Source organism: Protopterus annectens, chromosome 16.part0 (assembly GCF_019279795.1).
Source record: "Protopterus annectens isolate FY-2018-M chromosome 16.part0, PAN1.0, whole genome shotgun sequence".
In the NCBI taxonomy this organism is placed as follows: domain Eukaryota; kingdom Metazoa; phylum Chordata; order Ceratodontiformes; family Protopteridae; genus Protopterus; species Protopterus annectens.
In genome coordinates, this window is record NC_056750.1 from 805,835,072 (window position 1) to 805,845,581 (window position 10,510).

Here is a 10,510-nt window from a genome sequence, read left to right on the forward strand (position 1 = left end):
GAATGAGGTTTAAGGAATGGCAGGAAATTAGCAATTTAATTCTTAAAAAACACATGTAATGTATAATGCATGAAAATGGAAAAATATCTTGTTTTCTACTAATGTTCATGTGCCCAAGTCTTATGTGAGAATTTAATAAAATTGTTCGTAGGTACTTTTTAGCCAGTGTAATTGAACTATGAAAAACCCATAACCACGGAGAATATTTAACATGTTAACCCTATCCATAAGAGACAAGGGTCTAGAGGTGAATTTGAGGGTTCTTGTCCATTAGTCCAGATCACGTTTGAATAAAAGGAGTGTGTTCTTTTATAAAGAAAGAACAACAATTCTACTTATGATGCAGAAATTAAGATAACTAGACTGGGTTTTTATGTTCCCACTGGACTTGCAGATGTGCAGCAGACAAGGCTTTGATACTGTGGAGTTTTTATTATTTAGACCCTTAAACTTTCTTGGTGAGAAAGTACTGCGGTTGTTCAAGTTGTGTTAAATGTTTGGACTAAGCCATATCTAAATGGGCGTTATATTGAATGATCGACAGAATAAGTGTAAAGAAGTCTCCAATCACCAACTCAGATGATGACTACAAACTTATAAAAAATGGTCTCCTCCTCTTTGATACTTAAACATGGGTCAAATAAAACTTGATTTGTGTAAAAACAGTGGGCTGATGCTAAATACAAGCAGATACCAAACATTCACATTTGCGAAATACTTCCTGCAGCCTAAACTGCAGGGTACTTGAACTACAGACTGTGATTAAGGATTGGATACATTTACAGATGTAGAGCTCTCCTTTGATCAAAAAGTTGTTAAAAGTACTTTTGAAGTGGCTCATACAACAAAGGGATTTCTAGCCACATTAAAGGGGATATTTTGCACCTCAAAACTCAATACTTCAGCCAATCACAGAGTACAGCTCCCCTACTTACAATCTGTATGATTCACCTCAAAAAGATATACAGATTTTATTTACCAACTACACTAATTGGCTTTTTAAAAAAGTTCATATGGGTATAAACTGTTCCTTTTCTCAATCTTCTGTATTTCCTTAAATGTTGTTGACATGACAGATCCTCTTCTATTTAAAAATATACATGTGAACACAAGTAACCTCAAACCCCTCGCTATCAACTGTAGCAGCACAGCACTCCTGAACTCAGAAATAAAAGTTTACTCTGTTTACCAAAAAAAAAAAAAAAAAAAGCCACCAAGCCACCCTGGTGGAATCACAAATCAACAGGGTGTATAACAGAATGAAAAAAATCATGACAAAAATTAGGAGGTGCAGCACCGAGAAGGATAAAATCACTCTCAAACTTAAACAACCCAGAAGACAAATAAAGTCTACCAAAGCAAATTTGAGGCATGTTTGTCTTCCAAGACCAAGGACCACCACAAAGCATTCTTTAGCTATGTCCGCAACCTCAAAGGCAATACACAATTGTGGGCAGAGCTCAATGTAAATGGAACTACCTATACTGAGCCAGAAGATACAGCAAACCTCCTGGATGGTAAATTCAGCTCCAACTTCACCCCCCCCCCCCCAACCTTCCCTCAGGAAACATCATCAAATACAACTCCCTCCACTGTCACTAGGGAACAAGTCCTCAACCTCCCAGATGGTAAATTCAGCTCCAACTTCACCCCTCAAACCCCCCCCCCCCCTCAACCTTCCCTCAGGAAACGTGATCAAATACAACTCCCTCCACTATCACTAGGGAACAAGTCCCCAATGCTCTCTGCAAGACCAAGAACACTGCATCAATGGGTCCAGACAATATCCCAGGTTGTCTAGATAGCATGCAACAAAACCTATCAGGGCCCTCAGGAGTAGCATGCAACAAAACCTATCAGGGCCCTGAGGAATTATTTTATTGTAGTCTCCAAACAGGCTTCGTGCCTCATGAATAGAAAAATGCAAGTCATCCCTTTGCACAAAGGTAGATCTACAGACCCGTAAGTCTCACTAGTCTTGTATGTAAAGTCATGGAAAGAATTATCATGGAGATGATCAACAGAGATATCGTAAACCTCCAGACACTGGACCTACCCCAGTTCGGTTTCGTCAAGGGGAGAACATGCCTACTCAACCTGGTGGACTTCTTTGAGAAGGTCACCAAAGCAATAGATTAAAGCAAAATCATTTACACTGCCTACTTGAACTGGCCAAAGCATACAAACCAGAAGTCAAGGCCAATGCCAGTGGTCTCTGGTGGACTAAATCTGCAGATGATTGCAAATTAGAAGTCATTGAATCTCAGACTAACAAATGTACTCCAGGAGGGGCTGACACAGAAACAACTGGTGTCAGAGCCACAAACTAAAATTAAATGCCAAGAAATGCATAACCATATCCTTTGGCAAGTCATCCATCCCTGGTAATTATAACACTGACAACACACCCCTTAGGGTTGACCCAGCAGTCAGGGACTTAGGACACACAGACAGTAATCTAGCCTTTGACCACCACGGGTGTGCTGTGGTGAGGAAATCATTCTATGTTGCACAACTTATAAACAAAATACATAGCATCCAAGTCCAAGGAAGTTATTGTTCAACTGTATTTGGCAATCATCAGACCTGTCATTGAGTACAATGCCCTGTTTGTTATGTATCTAACCATGCATATCCAACAATTCAACTGTCCACAGAGATTCTCACTAAAAGAACACAGGGTGCAAGTAAAGTGTCCTTCCTATGCAGACCACCTGAAAGCCCTATCTCTGCATTCTGTCTCCTACAGGCTTTTGAGAGATCTATGCCTGGCATACAGGACACTGTCAGACCCCACTTTGAGAGTCCTCCTGCACACCCACAAAACAAACAGCACCAGAATTACCCGTTCTAAAGACTTATGACTGTGATATAAATAGGACCTGCTGGAGAGATAGGTATGTATCCCAGAGACTACCCAGTCTACAGAACAGGCTCCCCATCAATGTGAAGCAAAGTTCCTACCTAACCCAATTCAAATGCAACTTGGACAATTAGATGGAAAACCAGAAATTCATCCCTGGCTTGGCACCTATATCTGTAGTGGATACAGGCAACCTGTAAATGGTTCATCTCCCAGGCCCATGCTTGCACTTATCGAGGATATCAGAACTTGTCAAAGATTTGGGATGCATGGCTCAGCTTAAAAAGACCCTTGTGATCATTAGCCTAATAAACACACATGAACCTATAAAATACTACCATTGTATTCCACATTTGCAAAAAAACAAAACAAAAAAAAACGTTATTACACGGGTATATATGCAAAGCAACAATGATAAAGCTACTCAAAAGAGTAACTTGAACTATATCACTCTAGAACTGACCAGAACCTCTACACGTAACTATTTCAAGGAAATGATCTTCATAATAAACATACAATATGAAACAAAAATTCTTACCGCTTTAGGTTTACCTTATTCAAAGTCTCTACTCCGAGACTCTCCCAACCCACACAGTGCAGCTACGCCAGTACGTGTACTTCTCGATTAAGTAGTATTTTTATACTGTGAGGACCAAGTGCTTTTATAATTTAACAATTTTGTATTCTTTGCTGCTAAACCGTAAAGAGTTACAAACCAAGACTCCGCCGTGAAAGGACTTATGTCCCGGTCAACATTCCAGGAAACAACGCTTGACCGTTAGCAGATTCTGGCCAGCTGGAAACTCACCCATTTCAAAAAAGACAGAACTCCTTAAAAGAAATAGATGAGCATTTATTCCCAGTACTGCTATGCTTTGACAAATAAGTTAGGTCTTTATCATCAACTCGTAAAACAAAAATAAATCGGTTACATTCTTATGACATTACCTGAATACCTACACTATGTTTTACAAATACTGTCTTTGGGAGGCTCAACCCTATCATTTGGTGTAGGATCACCAATACCTACTAACGTATACAAATATTATGCCAACATCTCACCTCAAGCTCTTTCTTCACGCTCTCAAATTCTTCAATATCATCCAATTTCAGCTCTAAACGTGTCGGTTTGCGACGCAACATTATACCTGATCATCTGAGACCCTCGACAAACACCTTCAAAAATGACTCCAAACCAAAACACAATGCCATTCGCTTCTATTACATAATGATTTAAACATTAAGTTGCTATCAACCTACAGCTACAATTCAATTTAAGAAAGAAGAGCAAAATGCCAATAATAATTTACTCCATCCTGTATAGGTTTCTAAGATTTTCCAAAAATAGGCCAGCACTACCACATTTCCCATCATACTACGCGAATTGCTGTGAGTGACCTGGAAGTGATACATTGCCCGTTGTAATTTTTAACTCCAACGTGCTTTTTGACAAATAAATATACAGAAGTATGTTGTTTTAGTGTAAGACATGCTTAAATTTTGCGTTTAAAATATGTGGTGTTGATTCTGGAAATTGCATTTAAATCGCAGGTTTACGTGGATTTCAGTAGCTAAAGATCCAGAAGACAAACTGGTAAGTGCAGTTGTAGGTGTTGAAGTTGAACACAGTAGCTGATGATGGGTGGAAATAGGTAGAACTTTATGAATATGATTTTATATGTAACATTTAGAACCCTGAATATGGGAGCGTATTTTATGTTGTTGGTAAATGTAGTTGAATTCGTACTCCACTTTTTGAAATGATCTTCCCCTAGGCATTATGTTTGGCAGTTTCATAACTGAATATTTAAACATTTGAAATTAACTCTGTACACTGTTTTGTCTGTTCTTGGTGGTTTATTACTTTGTATTTAAAACGCAGGATTAAATTGTTACAGCTGTCTTAATTTACTGTTTAAGATGGAACTACTTTTGAATTTTTTACAGAAACTTTACTCAGTGGTCATTTCTTCCCATTTGTGTGTGTTAGACTATCTGCTTAATAACTCATTCATATCTATGCTGTCATTATTTTTTATTAATAACACAACACCAATAGCCCCTTATGATGCCTTCACAGTTTAATGTGTGTATGTTTTTCATATATATATATATATATATATATATATATATATATATATATATACACACACACATATGTGTCTTCATAGGTTCATAGATAGGTACTAGGCTATTGGCCCAAGGGCCTATACAAGCCTAGCCAAAAAGGTACCCTGGCTTTTGTCACCCAAGAAAATTATTTTCCTGTGAACCCTGTCAAGCAGAACCACAGAAGTGATCCCCAGGGTGAATTTCCTGTTACCCATCCAATCATCAAGAGTTTTCTTGAAGAGTGCGAACGAGGAGCTCTGTTTGACATAGGTAGTCTGTTCCAGAGTATGGGAAGTCTCTGGGACAGGAATCTATCTCTCCAGCATGTTCTATTTATTGTGGTGACAAGGTTTAGGTCCCTAGAGCGTGTAGCTTGGAGGGATTGGGATTTCTTTAAGTGGAGTATGTCCAACAGCTCTGGGTTTGACCTAGCTTTGTATGTTAGGCAGAGATCGCCTCTGAGAAGGCGATATGCAACAGAGTAAAGCTGGAGTTTTTTGAGACGGTCTGCGTAAGGCATCTGTTTGAGGCCAGTAATCCTCTTTGTGAGGTATTTTTATGGCCTTTCCAGTTGTTGTAGATGTCTTGTGAGGTACATACCAAAAGGGGCGTTGTACTCTATAATGGGTCTAATGAGTGATGAGTAGAGGGGAACAATGACCTCCTTTTTTTTCTGGATGAGAAACCTTTTGTGATGAGGTGTGCCACATAGAAGGATTTCCTGACCACTGTGGCAATGTGATTATCAAAGGAGAGACTACTGTCCACCTGTGTCCCAAGGTCTCTTATCACGCTTTTGGTGTTAAGTAGACTACTGCCTATGTGGTAGTTCATCTGTACAAAGTTTTTACCAAAGGGGATGACAATGCACTTTTTGGCATTGAGCTTGAGACCATGTCTTTGACACTTAAAAAGAAGTCTATCAGGTTTAGGAGACATGATCTGCCTGTTACAACCCCAAACTGTGGGGGGTCCAGAGTTTGGAGATCTCCAATGTCTTTGTTTATGAGTTCCATGATGATGCATTCCATGGCCTTGCAGACCAGGCTCGTCAGGCTAATGGGGCAGTAGTTCCCAGGGTCTGTTATGGCCCCCCTTTGTGGAGTGGGATAACTGTCGCAGTGCACCATTCAATGGGCACAAAGCCTGAGGTGAGGCTATGATTGAACATGGTACTTAGGTGGGGTGCCAGTTCATTTTGTAGTTCATGTAGAGGGCAGCCTGGAATGTTGTTAGGGCCCATGGACGCTGTGTTCTTGGCTTTGGAGAATGAGGTTTTTACCTGTGTAGCCGTGATTACAGGAACTTTGCATTCTTCCGGTATAAAGATGGGCCCTTTAGGGGGTGAGAGGGGGGTAAAGTTAGCACTAAACCTATCTGCCAGGATGTTGTCAATAGCAGTTGGTTCTGTATATTTAGTGTCATTGTGCTGTAACTCAGAGCAGATCTGAGTGTTGCTATTGAGGTTCTTGACATAGCTATAGAATGCTTTGTGGATGACTTTAGAATCAGTGGTAATTTTATTTTCATAACTAGCTTTGGAGGATTTTATGAGGGATCTCAGCTTCTTACTGAGGTTGACCAGGGAGTTCCTCCAATCATGCGATTTTACTCTTTTTTTTTTTTTTTTTTTAACAGTTTCTTTTTTCTGTTGTAGAGTTTGTTTATGGCAGAAGACCACCAGATTGCCTTCCTTTTTTTGGAGGATAGCATCTTGGTTCTGTTACGGATAGCACGATCCATGCACTCGTGTAAGTGCTTATAAAGTGCATTTGTGTAGGATTCAGCAGTTGTACCTCTATTGTCCACCTGCATGGGTGTCGTGAAGTTTGCCACTTCTGTCTTAAGAAGCGTGAAGTTGGCTTTGGAGAAATTTTTTATGATTGTTTTCCTAATGGGGGGTGGGAGCTGGATGTGGGTGTCTAGGGTGATTAACTTGTGGTCGGATCTGACCAATGAGGAGCTGACCTCTGGTGTGGAACACCAGTCACCCATGTTGGTGATGACCAGGTCTAGGATATTGCTGCCCCTGGTGGGGGTGTGGCTAAGTTGATCCAAGGCTTTGGAATTTATGATTTCCAGAAAACGTTGAGCAAAAGAGTTGGTACATGAGTAGTTTTCCCAGTTAATGGTAGGGTAGTTGAAATCGCCCATTATTAGAGTGTTGGGTTGTACCTTAATATTTTCCAGTGTATCAAGAAAAGAGGAGTGGGAATCCTGGGGCATGGTGGGGGGTCTGTAGCAAGCTACAATCTGGATTGCGGTTTTGCCCAGAGTTAGTTGAACTTGGATAATCTCCGATGCATTATGCTGAGCAACTGGCTTGGAGGTGTGGGTATCCTTAATGAATATGGCCACGCCTCCACCTTTAGTATTTTGGTCCGGGTTTGGTGGCCGAAAGGTGTGGTATGAATTGTAGCCTGGTAATGCAGGGGTGCTCTCTGGAGCTTTGAACCAGGTCTCTGTCACTGCACAGATGTCAATGTTCTCCATTTTAAGGAGTGCCTCGAGTGAGTGCATTTTGAGGTTTAGACTTCTAGCATTGAGTAGCATTACCCTCAGATTTTGCTTGCTTGTACCTGTTACGGTGGTAAATTTGTCATTTGAACCTTGCCTAAAAAAGGCACTATGGGGTGGCAAGAGCCTTTGCCAGTATCCAGAATCCCAAGGGCGACAAGTGCAGGCCATCTCTGGCAAAGCAGCGTGGTCTGTCAATCATGTTATCCCAGGCAGACAGATACTGGATTCCCTTAGAATGACACCAGAAGCTTAGCCAATTGTTAAAGTCAATCATTTTGTCCTTGTACTGTGGTATAATTTTGGGTGATGGCAGGATGCTACTCAGGGCTAGGGTCATACCTGCCTGGACTACAAGATCGGAGAGTTCCTCCATGTCTCTCTTCATGTAGTCCAGAGAGGTATGTCTCAGGTCATTCACACCAACACGGACAATGACAGAGTCATATTTGTACTTGTTGTGGAGTGACCTGAGTGCGTTCGTTATGTGGCGGATCCTGGCACCTGACAGGCAGCTGACAGTAACTTTTTCCTTGTTTAGCCTGGTGAGTGGAACATCAGTGTTCTTGACTACAGAGTCGCCTATGACAAGAGTGTTGGGTACGTTATGCCTTATGGGCTGTAGTTGAATGGCACAGTGAGTATGTGGGCTATGTGTCATTTGGGTTGTGTTGGGGGTGGAGGTTGCTTGCATTTCTGCTTTGGAGGTCTCTGTTGTTTGGGCAGATTTGTACTGAGAGCCTCCCATTAATGTAGGTGTGTGTTTTGTGCTTCTGTGTGTGTGTGTTTTGGTGGTGTTGGTTTTGAGGGACTATGTGATGAGTGTGGTGCGGTGTAAGTGTTTACCTTCTCCTCTTGACTGTCTAGGCCAGTCTTTGGTGAAGAGAGCTATGCTTCCAGTTTGGCTATATAAGTGCATCTCTCACAGGTCGTAGTGTTTGGCGGTAGGAGGAGAGGGTCCTCTGTGTACATGAGGCAATTGCTGCATTGTCCCAAGATGCCCAAATTCATCAGATAGACAGGAGAAAACACCAAGAGCTGACCTTTAGACATGCCTGAATAGGTGCTAAAAACTGTTTTCTTCTAGACAAGTGAGGAAAGTTGAGTGCTGTAGTAATTTGTAACTTATTTAGTGCTTACAATGAGTTCTGAACAAGTGCTGAACTCAAAGAAACTGATTTGAGTGCTAAAACTAAAAAGCTGGCTAGTTGCAAGGGAATTGTTTATGAACTTACTTTATGGCGCCAGGATCACAAACAGTCCTGGACTTAGCAAAACCGTATCTGGACAAGACCTGCCAAAGGAAAGGGGGTAGCATGCTTAGAAATTATTTTTTTCCAGTAAAAGTGGAAATGGAGAAAGCTGGAACAGAAGTTAATTCAACGTTAAGACTCTGAGTAGGTTGGCCTTCACAAATGTTCTCTATTAGATTGAGTGAACTAATGACACTAGACTGGGAGTAGTGTCACAGATCAAATATACAGTATGGGCGGGCAACTGCAAAGCCACCAAGTATAAGAACACACAACACTAGGGAGGGTGGGCGAGAAAAGTTACAGTTCCTAGCTGTAGCCACTAAATGAAAGTTTTCAACAGCTGAAGGAGCAGACTCAAGAATGCTTTGAACTGTAAACAGACAATTATCAAAAATGCACAGAAAAGCTCAGATAGAGCACTCACAAACAGAAAATACAACTCTCAGTATGAAAAAGCAGTTTACAGTTAAGTAATTCAGCAAACATGCAATTAGCAATGAAAATTACAGTTAAAACAGTATAAAACAGTACATAAATGCAATAAAACAATAAAAAAGCTTTATAACAGTGCAAAATGTAGTAGATCAACTGTATAGCACAATTATAAGCATTTCTGAAGTGCAGTTCAGTGAAATAAGTGTAAAAAATAACTTATCCTGCTCTTAGAATGTTGAGGAATTTCCACTTATGCAATGCAATCCAGAGCCTGAGCAATACACCATCTCTGTCAGAAAAACATTCTCAGGTTTAGTTTTCTTAAATATAACCTTAGATCTAATAGGGTGTCAGTGATTCTTGCCCTGCGAGGGTATGAATGTAAACACTTTATTGAGTAGTTGCAGGTGTGCTTCAGATAAATTTCTATCAGTTAAATTAAAAACTGCATTGGAGAAAGTGTTCTCTTGTGCTTAGTAACCTCCCTCACTGTGCTCCTTGTTACCATAGTCCGTTCTCCAAAGTTGTATCTGTTCACTCCATTCTCTTCCTCTCCATCCCTCCATCTCCCTCTCTTCCCCCTCACTCCTTCTCTCACACCTGGGATTGGCGTAGCCACCATGTCTAGGTTGATCGGTGGCTGCTGCAATAAAAAAGGCCTTTGCCTTTCTTCTTCTGCAATCAGGTTAGGTGCCCAAGCTGGAGGTGTAATGGCAGGGGGAGGAGCAGGTGGGTTATTGAAACTGATGTGCTGAGGATTCAGCAACAAAGGTGGGGGTGGTGGTTGCTCATTAACCACAAAGTGTTGAGCATTATGAAATCCTGGAGGTGGGACGAACATAGCTGCTTGTACTTGTTGTAGCTGGACTGGTCTCGTATGATATTCTCTTGTCCTTTGATATCTTTCATTGCTTAGCCTATAAGCTGTGTGGTTCAAATATTGTTGTATATCACGCTGTAGTTTCTGCTTTTTTCTGTGGACAAGCGTGGCTACATGCCTTGTTATCTTAGGAGAGACACTGTCTAGCAGGTGCCTTACATTATTAAAATCCGGATGTCTGAGGATGTTGGAATGCAGACGCTCTATATCTTGTTTAATCGCCTCCATTCTGACTTGGTTATGAATAATAAAGGAACTTGATATTTTCATACAGAACCTCAATAACAGCCTACCTTATTTAGACTTTGTGATATCAGGATGCGGTGATAAAATCAACTTTTTGGATACTGAAATTACCATAGTAAACCCAGGATACACTCTCAACTCCAATGTGTATCGCAAAGACACTTACAGAAATAACTTTCTTGATTTTCGGAGCCAACATCC

General features: G+C 40.9%; 2 protein-coding genes across 2 annotated transcripts in view; one reads left to right on the forward strand and one right to left on the reverse strand.

Annotated features, from left to right (window-relative positions):
• Positions 1-4,199, reverse strand: part of CDC26 (cell division cycle 26) — a 45,130-nt gene extending 40,931 nt beyond the window's left edge. The window contains exon 1 of the mRNA XM_044058034.1: positions 3,926-4,199. Within this exon, the coding sequence (XP_043913969.1) occupies positions 3,926-4,006 (81 nt within the window). The 5' untranslated portion in view covers positions 4,007-4,199. The remainder of the gene's footprint in view (positions 1-3,925) is intronic.
• A 106-nt stretch (positions 4,200-4,305) lies between these two features.
• The window catches only part of PRPF4 (pre-mRNA processing factor 4), a 981,057-nt gene continuing 974,852 nt past the window's right edge, over positions 4,306-10,510 (forward strand). The window contains exon 1 of the mRNA XM_044058032.1: positions 4,306-4,457. The gene's annotated coding sequence lies outside the window, so the exon portion shown is untranslated. The remainder of the gene's footprint in view (positions 4,458-10,510) is intronic.